General features: G+C 47.3%; 1 protein-coding gene across 1 annotated transcript in view; it reads right to left on the reverse strand.

Moving 5' to 3' along the window:
- The window catches only part of FLVCR2 (FLVCR choline and putative heme transporter 2), a 37,550-nt gene that overhangs the window by 11,934 nt on the left and 8,024 nt on the right, over positions 1-17,592 (reverse strand). The window contains exons 2-5 of the mRNA XM_062576300.1: positions 12,578-12,719; positions 11,223-11,363; positions 6,327-6,394; positions 5,449-5,552 (exon numbers count right to left, since the gene is read on the reverse strand). Of these exons, the coding sequence (XP_062432284.1) occupies positions 5,449-5,552; positions 6,327-6,394; positions 11,223-11,363; positions 12,578-12,719 (455 nt within the window). The remainder of the gene's footprint in view (positions 1-5,448; positions 5,553-6,326; positions 6,395-11,222; positions 11,364-12,577; positions 12,720-17,592) is intronic.

The following is a 17,592-nucleotide window of genomic DNA, read 5'->3' on the forward strand; positions in this document are numbered from 1 at the left end:
CTCCCTGGGCTGCACAGACCAAGTTTGAACTGGATGCTGCTTCCACAGAAAGGCATCACCAAACCACACAAATCAGTGCTAAAATACACGCTACACAGTACAGGCCTCCATGAAGCAGCTGTGATCCTGAAAAGCTTAGTTTCTGCCAGCGAGGACACTTGATACGTGTCTGGAGATAGGTATTTTTGTTTTCCCTCCAATCTCCTGTTAGTTTTGGTCTCAGTGCAGAGTTCTCAGGGTAGTCCCACAAAGTCTTGTCCCATTTCCTGGGTTTATGGTTCAAATATTTAAGGGAGTTTGCATCTGAATTACTCCACCTTCACAGCTGCCTACACTTGTGCCTTGGCTCCTCATCTTCAGGGCAAAGATGATAACTGAGTTAGTGACCAGATGTGGTCAGGACCTTACTTCACACTGAGGCCATGTCATTAGCCAAGTTGCAACAGAGAAGTTCCCAGAACATGCAATCTCCCACTGAGAACTAGAGCAAACTGGCTGACAAGCAGGCCACTCTTGCAGGTTAAAGCAAATGGTACTTTCCATTGGAATTGCAGGATTAGGTGGGGGGAAAAAAAATGGAGAGTGCTACTCTACCTTGCCATGCGTACCACATCTGCTGCGCATTAGCTTGCTCGAGGAGAAAGCAAACTTCCTCGCTGATCCACTTCGCTCAATCATTAGGTTCCAGTAAGACGAAACAAACTGATAGGCCCTTGTGAAAGAACACGAACTGCAGGCTTGAGCACTGCAGATACACTCCAGCGAGCGCTCTAAAGCAGGGCCTCTACCCGGGGCATGTACAGACAGCACTGGATGCAGCTTCTGCGGCATGAAACAGCCTCAAGCACACAGGTAGACTTCTGCTAAACCCGACTTTAGCTAGCACCTGCTCCTGTGAGAGTACCATTGATGACAAAAAAGATTTAGTGCCCAACTGTCCAAATAAGACCCCAAATTTTGCATTCAAGCAAAGGGTTTGACTAAGACGCAGGTACCTACTGGGGCATGGGTAGGATGAGGCAAGGAACTCCTGTGGGGGGAAAAACAAATGTGGAAGGGTGCTCCATACTCATTAGTCAGAGGACAGTGGTCCTAGGGACACCAGAGCATGGAAGAATGCCTGCTTTTGCTTCAAAGTCCTCTTATCATAACCATATAAATCTTACAGGAATAGAAAAACATGAAGGAGGAACAGATTCAGAGAGGGCATTTGCACAAAATCCTGGTGCTTTAGGCAACTTGTCAGGGCTGATAATTATAAGTCCTTGTTAGGTTATCGCTACTGGAACATGTACAGTCAGTCTCCCTGGAAGGGTACCGAGTGTGTAGAGTGCATGGTCGAAGTTACACATCCTGCTGTATCACCTTAGGACAACAGAGGTTAAACTATCTCTGTGCTCTAGGTCTGGGAAAGGAGCCCAGAGCACCAACGTGGAGGCAGCGCTACCAGGACACCAGCTGCCAAGTCTCTGCAGCAGAGCCAGAGGGAGATCTGTGAAGGAGCCAACACACTTGTCACTTGAGTGAACTTAAGCTGCCCTGACATTCATCTGCCCCCGGTCACATTCCCTACTCCTTTAAGAGGCAGATTAAAGAGCTTGCACAAAGGACTGTGAGAAAGGGACCTCGGAGAAGAAAGCCAGGCAGGGATAGCATCCGCAGGGAACAGGACTGAAATGGAGAGCACAACCCACGCTGTTCAGCCAACTCCAGAGGAAGCTCTAGAGCAAGGAACAGACAGGGCCAGGGCCGAGGCCAGGGCCAGGGCCAGCAGTGGCCCACAAGATCACTTGGGCAAGGAAAGGCAAAAAGGACAGGACCAGGCTCACAGGGAAGCAGAGCTGGGAAAACACTAGAGCCAAGCAACATCTGAAGGAAGAGGGTCTGAACAAAAAGCAACAAATGAAGAAGGGGGCGGGTGGGAGGCCACAGCCAGGTGCCACAGCTTTAGCTGCTCACTGGGATGTCACATGCAGCTCCAGCGCTCTCTGCTATATAGGCTGGGATGACAGACGGCCTTCGTGGGCTTTACCATTGAGGACAGCATGTTCCAGGCTGCACGAAACCCCGAATAAAAGCCTTGTCCCCACACTCCCATAAGGATCTCACTGTCGAAGACACTGAGGTTTTCGTGTTCTAGAAAAGGGAAGAATCGGAGAGGGCTAGTTTGGTCTTCACGCCCCACAGCCTTCTGCGGTCAGTATTCCGTCACCTTCCTTCTGTATGAAGGTCACAGAAGAGGACAACCTTGGTAAAGTGTTTATGAAAGAAGAGACACGGCAGAACAGAGTGAAAGCATACGCACCACACGGGGACTAGCTTGGAAAAGGCTGCAACAAGAAGGCCTAAAGCTCAGGCCAGGCCAGGCCGACAGCCTTCTTTTAGCATGAAAGGCCCAAGTGCCCCATTCTCCACCACCCACATTTTCCCTCCCTCTCCCAAATTTTAAATACACTTGGGGGCCATACACACTTAAGTTTAAAACAGCACTTAAGGTCCTGTGTCTGGCCAGTGGAGAGAGATGGGCATCTCGGATCTCTGAGTACAGAGACGACAGCAGAACGCAACTGTCTGGAAGCAGCTCGGCCCTTGGCCATCTGAACACTGCCCTTGAAAGCAAAGCGTATTCAAAGTGCTGATTAATCCAGTTCCTAGATCCCCGATTGCAGGCTGGACTCACCTATAAATACCAAGACACCCAATGCAAATCAGTAGCCTCCCGCTGTCACAACCTTTCCTCTCAGGCAGGAACTCAAAGATGTACAGTCAGTCTCATTTAACTTCACGTCAAAACTGTGTTGTTTTAAATAGATGGCTTGCTGTCAGCAAACCCTGCCACCAAAGGCAGCCCGAGTTCTGGGACAGCTCTCCCATCACGACACAGCCCATGTATTTGTACTGGCCAAATATGTACCTGTCAATTCCAAAGAGAACAGTGCAGCGGCTGCTGCAGGGATTTGTCTGCCAAATAAGTTGCAAGAATATGAGGCCATCTGATGCCCAAGCACAACAGATGGGGAAAACTTGACTTAGCACAGCCTCATCCTTTCAAGGAACTGCTGATGGGACAGTAAAAAAAGAAAAATCAAACATGCATACAGAGCTCTGCAATTCCTTGTTATTAACCTCCCCCTGCTCCCCTCAATCACAGCTGGATTCTGTTCATCAGCCTTTCTCTCTCTCTCTCCCCCCCCCTCTAAGCTGACTAAAAAAAGGACTTGATATCTTTTCTTTCTGATTTTCATGTGCTTACCATTACATCCCTGATACTATCTGTGTGATGAAGGGAAGGGGGAGGATACCTATCTAGAACATCTGGCATTCTGATAGTTTTTTAAATAGACTTTTAAATGAGACTAAATAAAGATTCTATAGCATTCAGAGAAATTTTGCTAGTTCCATAGAAAGTCACATCATGGGCTGCAATGGGGAAGAAATTCTTAGCAGAGTTTTTCCTCATATAAGGCTGTATCTAGCCCCAAATATCTCCTGGAGTATGTAGGGTAAATTCAATGGGTGGTATAACCCATTTCTGTACACTCAGCCAGCTCTTGTCTGAGCTGTCCATCTACTTGGTCCCTTCAAGCAAACAGGGGTCTTGGAACAAACCCAGGACTTTTTTTCCCCAGCGCTGCCAAGTTGCAAGTCCCAGCTTTGGCTAGTGAGCCACGGAGCTCTCGAGCCCCTGTGCTGCAGCCTAGCTCGACTCAGGGAGAGCCACGAAGACCACCTGCCCTAGCAGTGCCAGGCAAGGCCACCTTACCACTAGCCCCCAGGTCGGAAAGACACATGTCGCATTGCAGTTAGCTACTGCAGTTCAGAGCAGCTGTGTTTCCATTTCTCAGAGCTGCCAAAAGAGAAACACTCACCTGCATGCAACGATCTAGAAAGAGCAGCAAGCAACCTGCTGGTCTCTGTATCAGTCATCTGCTCCAGTTCCTCAGCTCCTCAGGAGCCCTCATCTACCATTCTGTCTCGTCAGAAAAGGCCACTTCCTCCCTTTTTATGATCTCTGTACTTGACAGCTAGGACCAGAGGTCTCTTCAGATGCTGCAAGCCCAGTTAGTCAGATTCACCTAAATACCCACAGTGAGATGGTGCTTCTCTGGCCCAAGCTAGCAGCTAGCTTGGGTAAAGGCAGAGGGGATTCCCAGGTGAAAAGCTTCTGGAAGGAAAGGACATTGAAGCTGCCCTCACACTTCAGACAAAGCTGCCAACACATCACTTGCTCCCGCTGTAAAGCCCTGCCTTCCCCGAGCTGCTCAGACAGCAGCACCATGCTCAAAGCCAGCGGGCAGAGTGAAAACCTGTTAATGCGGATCCCCCCGTAAGACAGCACAGGCACTCTCCATCCACCAGGACCCCCTACAAAGGTCTACTGGGCAAGGTCCCAGTTTTGTCAGGGAGATACGAGCCTGGGGGCTTGCAGAGCTGCAGGACCCCAGGGACCCTTAGTTGCCTCCTTGCAGGCAGCACAGTGTGCTGTCCAGATCTGCTTTGCCAACCTGCAATCTGCAAAGCCACATCACCCAGCCCCACCCTTTGCCTCTGCCCTGAATACACCACCACACACACTGAATGCCTCTGGGCACCAGATTCAATGGTGCTTTCATTAAGTAGGACAAAGATTCACAGAAGCTAGCTTGTAAGGGCAGAGAAATGGCCTAGTCTTGATCTTGCTTGTGCCAAGAACTCTCTCAGCCCTGACAAAGCAGCTGCTGGGCCACCCCTCCCCTCCTTACACTAGTGGCAGGCAAGGACCTAGCCAGGGCCACCCCAGGACACGACAACACACTGCTCTCATGGCCACCTTGATAAGAGAAGGTCACAACAGGAACAGTCACACCAGGAAGTCTGCCATGCTCTGTCTGCCAGGAAAAAAAGTGCCAATCCACTTGAGCAGCCCAGGCAAACCCTGTTACCTGCCAGCCAAGCCTCAGAGATCGCTCCTGGGCAGCCTATGCCTTCCCTGCTCAGACAGGCTGCTCCATCTCTTCTCTACCCCTCTCCAGGCCCCCCTCCTGAGATCCCATCTCAGCTGCCTCTAAGCAACCCCAGCCAGAATAGCTAAATTCATATCCATGTGACAGGGGGAGTCTGCATGCAAACACTCAAACTCTCATCCCAGGCCAATCCAAAAACCAGCCAAATAGGCAGCAGAAAGAGCCACACACACACACCTTGATGAGCGAACTCCACCAGTCCACAAACATGCCAGGAATAGGAAGCACCAGTAACGGACCTTGTATTGGCCTTGTGCAGACTAACACACCGTTCCAAGTTTCACATTAGACTATCTGGGTTCAGAATAACCTTTTTTTTTCCCTGCAAATCCCTCCCAGCAATTCATTCCCAGACAGCACAGTTGCATCTGCGCAGACTTGTTCCTCACACAGTACAGAGGCAGAGCATAGTCGCTGGGGGCAGAGAGGCAAGCAAGGGACTTACTTGTAGGTTTTGGTTCTATCCAACCAGATGCCGGAGATGAGGGCCCCAACCATGCCCGACAGTACAATGGTGAGTCCAATCCTGCCAGCATTCACCTCCTCCCCCTGTGATAAGACATACACACACACACACAAACACGCAGGAGCCAAGTCATAGCCAACAACAAGCAAAGTGCAGAGAACTCGGATGAGAAGAGACACCAAAGCTGCCTCCCCCCACATGTCTTCTCCCAGTAACATGCTAACCAAAACTAGAGTCTGCAAGGACCTTTTGGGCTAAATATGAGTCAATGCAGCATCCTATTCCAGCCTTCAAAGAATAGTGTGGCATTTTAACTGAGTCAGTCCAGGAGAAACGTGAACCCAATGTGAAAAGGCACTTCTGAGAGGAGTTAGCATAAATCCTACAAAACTTGCTGCCTGTGATCAAGATTTATATCAGATCTGCTAGGAAACACTGGACCAACTACAGGGTGGCATGGGAGCGAGCTCACTGGCACTCAGCCCCAGCAGCAAGCACTATAGAAGCTCAGCTGCAGTTGGATCCCACCCTCCTGCTACAAGAGTGCTAGTGTGGGCAGTCCCCAGGCGCAAACACCCCAGCAGGAATCACTGCCAGGGACAGGGCAGAGGCAACGTCTAGGATAATTTCTCAAAGGAAAACACTGTCTCTTCAGTTACAAAGGAGCTGTCTTTGCTCACAAGCTCTTGCATGGGATGCTACAGAGACCAAAGAAAACCAGTGCTCTCTAGCCAGCCAGCCAAGTTGTGCCAGAGCCAGCCGGAAGCACTGTAGCATCAGATTTCTCACAGATTCTCCTTTGGCAGCTGGCTCTGGACAACAGTGAGTAGAGGGCCCTGAGGGTCAGAGGCACTTACTGGGTAGTGGTGGATCACCATGCGGTTCAGCAGAGTGGACAGGGAGTAGAAGCACCCTGCATTCAAACCTATGGAGGGGACAAAAATGCAGCACATTCAGAGCCTGCTACTCTCCTGCTGAAGTAATAGTGAAAGGGTAAAAATGAAGCGAGATCTTTGGGAGCAGTGATCCCAAACAAGGCTGCAGAGTATCAGGACAGCCAGTCAGCCTGGCTGACCACAGCTTACTGGAATAAATACAGACCAAGGACAGCTAGATTTCAGCACACAGGAGGAAGCAGCCTGCAGTCTCAGGATTGTTCTAACCTGAAGCACTAGAGCAAAGGCTGTGCACATTTCTAGGACCAAAATGTTTCATAGGACCTACATGGGGTCTTAGCCCTTCCCTCACACAGCCAGATCCATCTTTAGAGATGCAGTTTTCTCCTCCACACCAGCCAAGAAAAAAAAAAAAAAAAAGGTTACAAAGCACCTGCCTCAGCATCACACCTCTAATAAGGGCCAGGGACTTAAATAACACCAGTCCCATTGACCTGGGAGGCTTTCTCCCAAAAAGAGCCTGACAGCACTCTCCCTCCTGACAGCCAGTAAAGAATGTCCTTCCAAGCCAAGAGACACCAGAAGGCAAGTAGGAGCACAGCTGATGGAGTACAGACAGCACTTCCACGAGGCACCTGGTGTGTGTGTCTGCATGGGAAATGTCTTGCCTTTTACAGGATATCACTGAAGCCTGAACAAAAAAATACCACACAACTGTGAAAGTAATTAGCTTTCTGAAAGGGAAGTTAGACTGACTGTTACAGGCCTCAGCCACCTGGTGAAGGTTTCTCAGTATCACCCAAGGTGAAAATGGAAACCGTTGGGGCGATACTGGTCAAACCCTTGTCGGACACTATTCCAGTGTATATGCAACTTTGGTTAAGTTTCTTCTTGAGAGGCACAAACAAGAAGAGTTTTGCTTATAATAGATGAGAACATCCACGAGAGGGCTAGAGCAGCAGCACTGCAATGGCTACCCTCTTCCCGTGGGTGATACTGAGAAACCATACCCAGGTGGATGAGGCCCGTAGCAGTCAGCTCAACTTTCTTCTCAGAAAGTCATTTACATTTGCAGTTGGTTTCCTCTTTAAGGCTTCAGTGATCCTGGGTGGGGAGGGAGATTTCACCACTGGCAGCCCATACATCTGCAGGCTCTGGAAGGAGGCATGTGCTTATTAAAAACTGGCTCAGATGCCTGAAATTCTACAGCCCAGCTGACATGTCAAGTTTCCACTTCCCACTTTTCCTCCTTCAAATTCAGCTAAAAGCAAAAACATGTCAGTACATGATACAGAAGTGCAGTCTAGCAGTCTAGCCTTGACAGAGGGAACAAAACCCTGAGCTCTAATCCCCGCTCAGAGAGAAGCCTCCTGTATGTCTGAAGCCCCGAGCAGTCCTGCACCTAGCCTATTCCTCCAGTGGGACAGGGGGCAGCCATTGCCTTAGACAGCTCAAAAACACTGCAAAAGGGAGCAAGATTGACAGCTGGAGGGGAGATCACACTTCCTTCACATGCCATCCCCAATAACACTAAGCGGAGCTTGCTCAACCGCCTCACGGCAATGTGCACAGAGCTACAGATGAAGAACTTAGGCAAGCGATTCCACAAGCCCATTGCCTACCGCAACAGTCCCTGGCCTGAAGGCATGTGCCAGGAGGGAACAAGAGAGGCTGATAAGCTGAGTAACACACTCTGCAGAGGAATCTGTGTCCTTTCCAAAAGCCACCCAGCAAGGCCTGGAACTCAAGCAGGGCCTGCAGCCTGAGAGGAGAGAGAACAACCCTCAGAAGCCTCGTAGGCTTGCAAGATTGCTCTTCCCAACAGTTCGCTACAGCAAGGCAGCCTAGAAGGCCCTAACTAGGCTTTGCCCCAACTCCATCTCTGGAGCACCCTGAAAGAGTAGAGACACTCCACAAACTGCAGTGCCAGGACGTGGGAAAGTGAGATAGTACATTCCTCTACCCACTACTGTTTCACCTCAAAGCTGGACATAAACATAGACCAGTCATCTGTGTTTCCCTGCTTCTCATCCAGCTAAGAAGACAGTTTTGTGGGGACAGCCAGACTCTGCTGTGGCAGCTGAGCCTGCTGTCAGCACGCCAGCTCCACAAAGGCTCTGTGCTGCATGCAATTTCCAGGAAAAACAAGGGCCCCTGCTCCCAAGCTGGGCAGAAAGAGATGCAGAGTTGGCAGCAGCACCTGGCACCAGAGTCAGACAAAATATTCTAAGAATCAACACAATGTGCCAGATTTGCATTTGTGAGGGCTAGCAAAAGTTATAGGCGTTTCATATGTCACAGTTGCTCAGTGAAATTTCCCCATGAATGACGGCCAGCTGTTTGAATGCCTGTAAAACAGGCAAGGGATGGGCACTGAGGATATGCCCATTTACCCATACAGATGGTAAAAACAGTACTAGTAGTTGGGAATAGGCTATCCAAGTGTCCAGCCTCACCTGATTCATTATTTAGTTACCACAGCGTGCTTGCAGTGTGCTGCCTAAGAAAATCTTCGAGACCTCCTCTATTGTGTCCCTTCCATTTTAGAGAGGCCAGAAAGGGGAAGATTACTGCCCATGGCTCCAAAACGAGCCCTTATTAAGGCTTGGGCTAGAACCCAGGTCTCCTGTAGCTAAGCATCTATTTCCTGCCTGTGGAACAGCTCATATTCCTCTTCCTCATGTTCATCATCCTCCGGAACAATAGTTCCTTATGGAGATCTCACTGTCCTGCCTCCTCCTCCTCACTGCTCCCTCATCTCACCAAATGCTGCCTCCTTGGAGCCCACTCACCACTCCCACTTCACCAGTCTTTCGGAGGCTTTACCACTTCTTCCCTGCTGCCTCTCTGTAGCAACATGTAGCTCCAGTACAGAGCCCAACTCCATAAATTCAGAGTTTATTAATAAATGCTTATTCTGTATCATGCCTCAGCTTTACTGAAGCAATGCCAGAAGCCTTAGGGAAAAGGCAGCATGAAGGTTTTCCTAAGAAACAGCTTGCTAACATTAACACAGACTCAGTGCCACCAATGTTTCCAGCACTGCAAGCCTTGTCACAGTAAGAGTTGGCAACTGTTGGCAATACCATTTTACCTTAGAAGACTGCAGACCTTTTCTGACCTGGCCTTATTTGAGGGCCTCCACTCTCTCTACAGCCAAGGAAAATGAACTAGCAGCAGTTTTTCCCCTCTCTGCTGCTGACACTCACTCCACTAATAAAAAAGCTAAGAGGAACTGCAGATATCTTTATGTTAGCTGGGGAGGATGATTCAGTTGCACACGTGTCTGCAGATTTCTTCAGTCTTGGTCAACATAGCTTTCAACTTGAGTAGGAAAAGCTGTCCCCATTATAAAGCTAGACTAGAGAGGGAAAAAAAAAAAAAAAAAAAAAGGTCTCATTGCTTTGTTCCCTGAGCGTCAGTCACCATCTTTGCTGCCAGAGGCCTGAAAAGTCAAGCTGGAGACTGACATGAGGCTGGCACAAAGAGGAGCAGAATAAACACACAGACTAAAAAGAAGAGGGGCTGAATTATCAGTTGCTAAATAGCTTTTCCAGAACCCTCTGCAACTGCCAGAAAGGACTTATCCCAGGGAGATCAGATTTTAAATACGCTCTTCATACTGAGAGCTCTCTTTTCTGCTCCAGGACTTGCTTACCCCTATGACAATTAATGTCTGCCCCTTTCTTTATCCTGACTCATAAGCACGAAAAGAGCAGATGACAAGGTCCAACTGTCTGCCTCTGACAATTTCTTTTTCTATCTCCACTTTCCAGCACCTAATGCCCTTTGAGAAAAAAAAAAAAAAAAAAAAAAAAAAAAACAGCAACTGTAATGCAAAACAGCAGAGTTTGAGGGTGATCCAAGAGGGTCACCATTCCTAGGACACTAATGCACTGTGAAGGGATTTTGATAATTCTGAAGACCATTAGCACCCTCAGCAGGTACAAAGCCATGATCTCACTTTTTCCAACCTCACTACTCACCCACATGCTTCTTCAGGCAAGCCGCTGGCAGAATGGCAGAACTTCAGAACTTCAGCCACTATTTCTCCTGAGGAGCTTCCACAGCAAGCACATAGGAAGTAGGGACAGAACTCCCTGCAGACTATCTGGCTACAGTGCAGCCTATTTGGGGCATAGGCAGCAAAGGTTTTCCCTGTCTCAGCTAAAGAAAAAAAAAGCTTAAAAACATTTCTCTGTGTGACGATTAAGAATCAGGAACTGATCCAACACATCACACTGCCCTCAGAGATGCAGACCAAGACTGTTGAAGAAAGAAGCAAGCAGCAAACCCAGCTGGTCTCAAATCCTCCCTTCCATTTGCCATGGGGATTATCAAAGAAGACAATGCAGTTTGTGTACCTACGCACACATCACCTCCACTGGGATGCCTGGCATCACACACTTCTCTTGAGAAGTTTAACATCTTTTGTTCCATCTTCCAACAGCACAGTGAATTGCACTCAGACACAGGTCTATATCTTTCTTAGATAAGAACTTTGATTAGTCCATTGCAACTTTACCAGCTTACTAAAAAAGATACAACAAGCGGAGGAAATCCCTGGAAGAGAAAATGGTTAGAAGCTGGGAGAATAATACGCAGTGCATATGCCCTGTATACGCATATGCCCTGTATACGCTTGCCCTGTTTTTGTTCTTCCCTAGGCATTTACTTATGGCCAGTGCTGGATTGATTACTGGGCTAGAAGGACCCCTGGTCTGTGGCAGCACAGCCTATCTTATGTTTCCCTGGAACAACTCAGGCCAGTTACCATACTGGCACAGCACAGAAAGCGAGGGAGAAGCTAAGCATGTCTGGCCATGATCACTGCATAGAGGAACGGCTGGACCTTACCGTAAGTGACCACAAGCAGCATAAAGTTGATATTGCGGAGCAGGCGGAGGATTGATTGCACATAGGAATACTCCTCCGGCGGTCTTGACTGGATCAAGGCCTGAGCTCGGCTTGGAGGGTGTGGAGGCTTCTCTCTAAAGACTGGAAACACACAGAACAGACCTTTGTGACAGTGCACCAGGGAGCCTGGGCACACCTGGAGCGGAACCATGCGAGAGACTATGCTAGTAGGACCAAGTGTATAAAACACCACCATTCTTAAACTTTAATCTCGGTGCACAAACATACCCAGGAGCAGGAGAGAACAGGGTCCCTCCAGCAATAACTGGGAAAGCATCTTGCCTTCAATTAGCATTTTGTGTCGTCAGTTTCTGGTAGCAGCACAAGCGTTTGCAAGACTAATAATGCTTTGATCTGTATGAAAATGGACTATCAGTTGCAGTGTCTGGAGATATTAACGGGAATGTGAAAAGCAAGCAGACAAAGGTGGCCCAGTGCCCTCCAGTGCCCAGTGCTTAGAGAGCACTGACCTATGCCAGCTTTTATTTCAGACCTGGCTCTTCCCAGTCTGGCCAAGCTCTCTGCTGTCTCTAATTAGCATTACAGTACCATTCAGGAATCCCAATAACAGGTGATGCTGCTGCACTAGATACTAGACAGCCACTCTTGTACCTCATCTATTCCCTGCCTCAGAATCTTTAAAAGTTTCCATCTGACTCAGCCACCAGATGATATGAACAAGCTAGCAAGAGGCCTATGAAAAAAATTAGAGTTGAGTAGACTGGCCCTGCCCTCTGGTGAGTATACCAGTCTGTCATGCCAAAGATCTGGCTTCCACTTCATGTGCTGAGTGGCAGAATCACATCTCTAGTATCCTACTACTGCCCATAATGCTTTCTTCTCTTCACTCTGAACTGTTTTCCTTTTTCTTTCTCCTGGGAACAGTATGTTCCTGTGATGCCATATAACCTGCCTCCTTTTCTTTACCTTTAAGAGCTAATCAGCCCAAAGCATGACCCAAGAACCAGCACCCTGTTTGCAGGCAAGAAGTCTATGACCCTGGAAAGGTTTCCAAGGCTAGCTTTCAAAGGATTTGCTCATGTCAGTTTTACATCAGCAAAGGATACTACAAAAGATTTGGTAAGCTCACTCACCACTCTGCATCCCTCATACATGTGCCTTTCATTAAGGGCTGGGAGCAGCAAAATGCAGTCTTACACAACATAAACAGCTGTGTGCTGGGACACATCCCCAGATGATTTCCCCTGGCCCATTCCCTAGCACAAAGGCCCCTCACACACAGGCTGACGTTCTCGGCTCCACTTAGTTTCATACGTATGCTTCCACTTCCTTACCTATGACAACTAGGATGAAGAGGGCGGTTGCCACACCTGCTGTCATGAAGAACATGATGCTGATGTGGTAGGCCAGTTTCTCCTCATCTTCCACGTTGGGAACCAGAACTGGAGGGACCAGAAAGCCCAGAGCAATGCCAAGCTGAGCAGGAGAGAAAGGGGACAAACACAGAGACATGAGTTGGAGAACTGCAACCACCTCAGAACTCTGCCCCTTGATGCAACCCCAACTCACACAGTAAGAGCTCATCTGAGCCTACTCCAAGTTCAATCTCCTTAACATCCCAATAAGTTAGAGATAAAAGCCAAATACCCATCACTAGTAGGCTGTAAGAGCTGACAATTGCCAGGATATTCAAGGCAAAGTTTTATAACAGGCTTGAGGAAAATTAACATTTGCTTCCTGCAAAGTGGAGGTCTTGCTTCCTCTGCCCTTCCACTTGCACGTTCTTGTCTATACGCACATCTCAGTGCTGATTTTGCATCTGCTCTGGTGCTGGTCTGATCAATTGGTAATCTGATTTGGCTCATTAAAAAATGGTAGAAAAAGAAACCAGGAAAATAACAACACACTTTCTTGCTAGGTTGATGAGTTGAACTGATTTACCTACCAGACAGACGAGTGTAAGGCCTGGCATAAAGACTGCCTGCTCCCAAGCTGGGAGGAGTGGCTGATACACCTTAGGGCTGTGCTGCCATTCAGAGAGACCTGGACAGGCTGGAGAGCTGGGTGGAGAGGAACCTCAGGAAGTTCAACAAGGGCAAGCGCAGAGTCCTGCACCTAGGGAGAAATAACCCTAGGCACCAGTACAAGCTGGGGGCAGCACACTTGCTTTAGTGAGTACATTAGAGCTCTTCATAGCAACTTTTCCAGAAGAACAGGGTGCTGCAGCAATACAGGCTTTGCCACACTGACAAGTGGGACAAACAGTGGCACAGACCTTCAGCGCCATCCTCAAAGGAGGGGGGGGAAATAAAAAAAATGGCTGCTTTGATGCTTAGGAGCACATTTCTCCTTTCATAAAGTTGGAGTGTACTCTGTGCATTTGAGAGTACTCTAAAGAGAGGAGGAGGCCTACAAAAGCCATGTTTTTCTCTGTGTTTTACTATTTGCAGCTGTGGTGCAATCACCATTTAGCTTCCAAGCAGTATATCTACCTGCTCCTCTGGCCTTTCTCAGCACTTCCAGCCCTCTAGGAATCAGAGAAAGAGCCATACTGGAGCTCAGCTGTTGCTTGTCTCAGAGCTGGTGATTTTTTGAGAATGCTTATAATTCAAAAAGAGCTATCCACTAGACCCGGAGATCCTATTTAGCTTATAAACAAGTAGCCTTTAAACTTTTCTGGCCATCTCTTCTGGTGTCAGACAGTACCTTCCATGGGGACACTGGGATAGCAACAGACATCAGTGTTGAGCTTATTCTCAGCACTAGAACATCACAGAAACCCATTGGAAATAGTCACCAGGAGATTATAGATCTTCCATGCCAGTTCAGGGCACTTACAGGAATGAGAATAACATTCAGGCATAGAGTGACAGACAAATGAAGACAAACAAGTCGTGCTGTCCCCTGCAGTAAGTCAGGGATTGGAGGAGGTTAAGAGGAAACTTCAGAGACCACTGTGTCCCATAACCGTTCACTAGCAAGGTTTCTCAAGCCTTCCTGATGTCCACAGAGCACCACAGATGCAGGACTGAACTTGCCAGAGCCCGGCTTTGTTCTGACATGGCCTATCACCAACCCCCCACTACATCGTGGGAGTTACCTCCTTCTCATCCGCACTGCCTGCTCGCCTGAAAGACTCACCTTCTTCCAGCAAGCACAACGATCAGTTTGCTTAAAGGCTTTATGCTCTGATCTTCATTAATTTACAACACCTCCTAATTCTCCGCACAACAGAAATAAGCCTGTAGCTTCACAGAAAAGGCAACTACAGCAAACCCAGATGCTCACAGGGAACATACCTACAGGGCAAAAGCCTATTTGTCTCTGTAGTAAGCTCATCTTGGCTGGCTTGTGGGAAAAGTTGGCCTTGTTGCTCCAGTTTGCCTGCTCAGCCCAGGACATGGCCACACGAGGCTTCGTAGCATTGCCAAAGGTTCCAAGCTTTGAGGAAAACCTTCTCAACATTGCTCCTTCCTGTTCAGGGGAAGAGTCCAACCAGGCCTTACATATCAAGGGCAATCAGGTTCCATCCACCCTTTCCCAAACAAGGGCTATAAACCCCTTCCTGGAAATTGTTCCTTTGTCTTATCACGGTTTTATTCTTAGAGAAACACTGGAGGGAGAAGGTAAATTTGCTGCCTGTAGCCTCTGGCTGTATACAATGTTATGGTAAAAAAACGCTTCTCAGCTTAAACTCAGCCCAGTACCTGAGATGTTATATCCTGCCCACAAACTAATCTCCTGCCACTGCTAGAGATCCAGCTGGATGCACTGAAAGCCTCCCAACTTGTACTTTGTTTCCAAAAAAATAATAAGTTTAGGGTTGTTTTGGTTTCAATGCCTTACCACTTATCTGGGAACCAGTCAAATCAGAAAGACAGCACTTAAACACGAAGAGCAGCGTACCTGCAGCTGGGGAGCCAACACTAACGCACAGCGCCCAACCTGCCAGACCCTGCTCCAGACTTGTCTGCAGCTCCCACTCATCCTGAATGTCAGAGGTGCCATATCTTCCACTCTCCACTGAGTGAATTGGACTCTCTTGGCATCTCAGTAAATACTAGCCATGACAGCCAACTCCAGATCTCATCCAGCCTAAGATAAGTATTGAATGCTCTCAAATGAAGGGAAGTAAACAGGAAATTTTATTGATTTGAATTTTATTTGTACAGATTGAAGAAAGTAATTCAGCAGAGGTTCATAGAGTATTCAGAGCCCTCACACAGAAGATCAGGGACTGGACTCCTGCACTGGTGCTTCTGGGCTTTCTGCTGTGGTTTTATGAGTACAGATAAACACATTTTAGTCCCTGTAATCACATGCTATTCGTACAAGTTGCTGAACCACAGCAAAACAAGTACAGGAAAGGAGGAGGGACCCATGCTCTAGTTCGATCTCTGCCAAGGGGTTTCCCTGGGACCACAGTCAAGACGACCTCCTTTCAAGTCTCTCTAGTTTTCCCTATTTGAGAAAGGATAGATCTAATGCACCTAGCAGCAAGGGTACTGAGAATCTATTTTGCAAGTCAGTCAGAAATCCTTTTCTGGGAAGTTCTATAGTTACTATCTATCTAAAGGGATAGAGATTTACTCAGCTCTCTTAAACACTCGTGTTGTCTTTTCAAAAGACCAGTACATTCTTTCTAACCATAAAAGAATATTTTGTACTCACTATTTCCCCTTCACACACACACACACACACACCCCAAAAAAAGGGAAACACTTTTATCCATTAGGGGAAAAAATCCCAGCAATAGGAGCCACATTTTGTATCTAAGGGCAACTGAAGTTAGCAGTCCTAGGAGGATGAAGTCCCTTGACCTGACTAAAACCAAAGACTTTCTGGGAAATAGTCACAGATCTTGGATTATCCTCAGTATTTTCAGCAGCTAAGACAAGCTCTTGACTACATGATGAGCATTACACAGCAGATGTGTTACCTCTCCTCAGGAGATTTTTAGCTTGGTTCTCAGCACACCACTGACCAGATCACCATCACCCCAACAGACAACAGTGTGGCTGGATATTTGGAAAGTTTAAAGGTTTCTTGGACAATGGAAAAATAACTTTTCTCCCTCCTCTACACCTCCCACATAAGGGCTGGGAAAATAAGGCAAAGTAAAAAGAAAACTTGCTCTGCAACTATCTGTGCTATCCTCCATACATCAGTCATCAGGGTTCATATTGCAGTCCTTTTCACCAGCATACAGATTAGCATTTCCAGTCTTCATACAGGCAGGAAGATCTCCAAGACCTCTATAAGCAGACTTTAGTTCCCCAAACTCAGCACATAATTCAGCCTATGATATCATAGCATATCTGCCCACACATGAAACTCAACATTGTCCTGATCTCCAAAAATCTCTCCTCCTCAGGAACCAGTGCTGCACTTAATTTGAAGAATGCTTTGGGGGAATTTTTAGAGAGTACCAAGGAAGTCAACATCTACACCAGAGTGCACTGATCAGACTGGGCTGAAGTTAAACAAAGGATAGAATGTATTTCCTACCTGAATTTTGTCAAAGAGCAGTCCCTACAATGACATCAGATTCAAGTGTAAACAAGAACAGACAACAAAACCAAGAGCAAATGGCTAATATGCTGGTATAAATACATATGCAGTCTTGAAATGGAAAAATTGAAACATCTGATTTAAGTTTAGCTATTTATATACTAGGAGTCTGCTGAAGGAAGATAAGCAGCACATCAGCACAAAAATTGTACATGCATTGATTGACAGAGGAGTGAGTCTCTAACTTAAAGAAAAGTAAGAGTAAGCAACAGGAATACAGAAGCTCAAAAAATTCCTTAAGTAAGCGAGAATAATTGACAGGAAGACCACTAAACCAGAAAAGCCAGGTGAAATGTATTAAAAAAAAATGCAGCAAGGTGGGGAGACGCTGCAAAGGCAGAAAAACAATAGTGAGAAGCTTCAACAATGCCCTTGCAGGCTAAATAAACATCGTGATGGACATGAGGCAGAGACTGCATATTTAGATTCCATAAATACTCCTTTCTGCAGAGAATCTGTAAGAAGAGGTATAATTCTTGACTGAGGCTTACAGCAGTACTGTATGACTATGATCAATACTACAGAATGGTTCTGCACTGCACTCAAATACAGCTTCCTTGCAGCAGAAAAAAAACAAACAAAAAAACCCTTTTTTTTTAGTGTATTTAACTCTCAAGAAGGAACTACCTGAAAAGAAGGAAGCTTGTTAAAAGGATATTAGAAAAGAAAAGCTGAAGAAATTGTGTATAAATGGGTGTGGAGGGCAGATGTACAGACACACAACGGAGGGCACCGGGACCTGCCTTGCTCTCCGCTTGTCAGCCAAGCAGGTTCTTAA

This window comes from Rhea pennata, chromosome 5 (genome assembly GCF_028389875.1).
Source record: "Rhea pennata isolate bPtePen1 chromosome 5, bPtePen1.pri, whole genome shotgun sequence".
NCBI classification, from domain to species: Eukaryota; Metazoa; Chordata; class Aves; order Rheiformes; family Rheidae; genus Rhea; species Rhea pennata.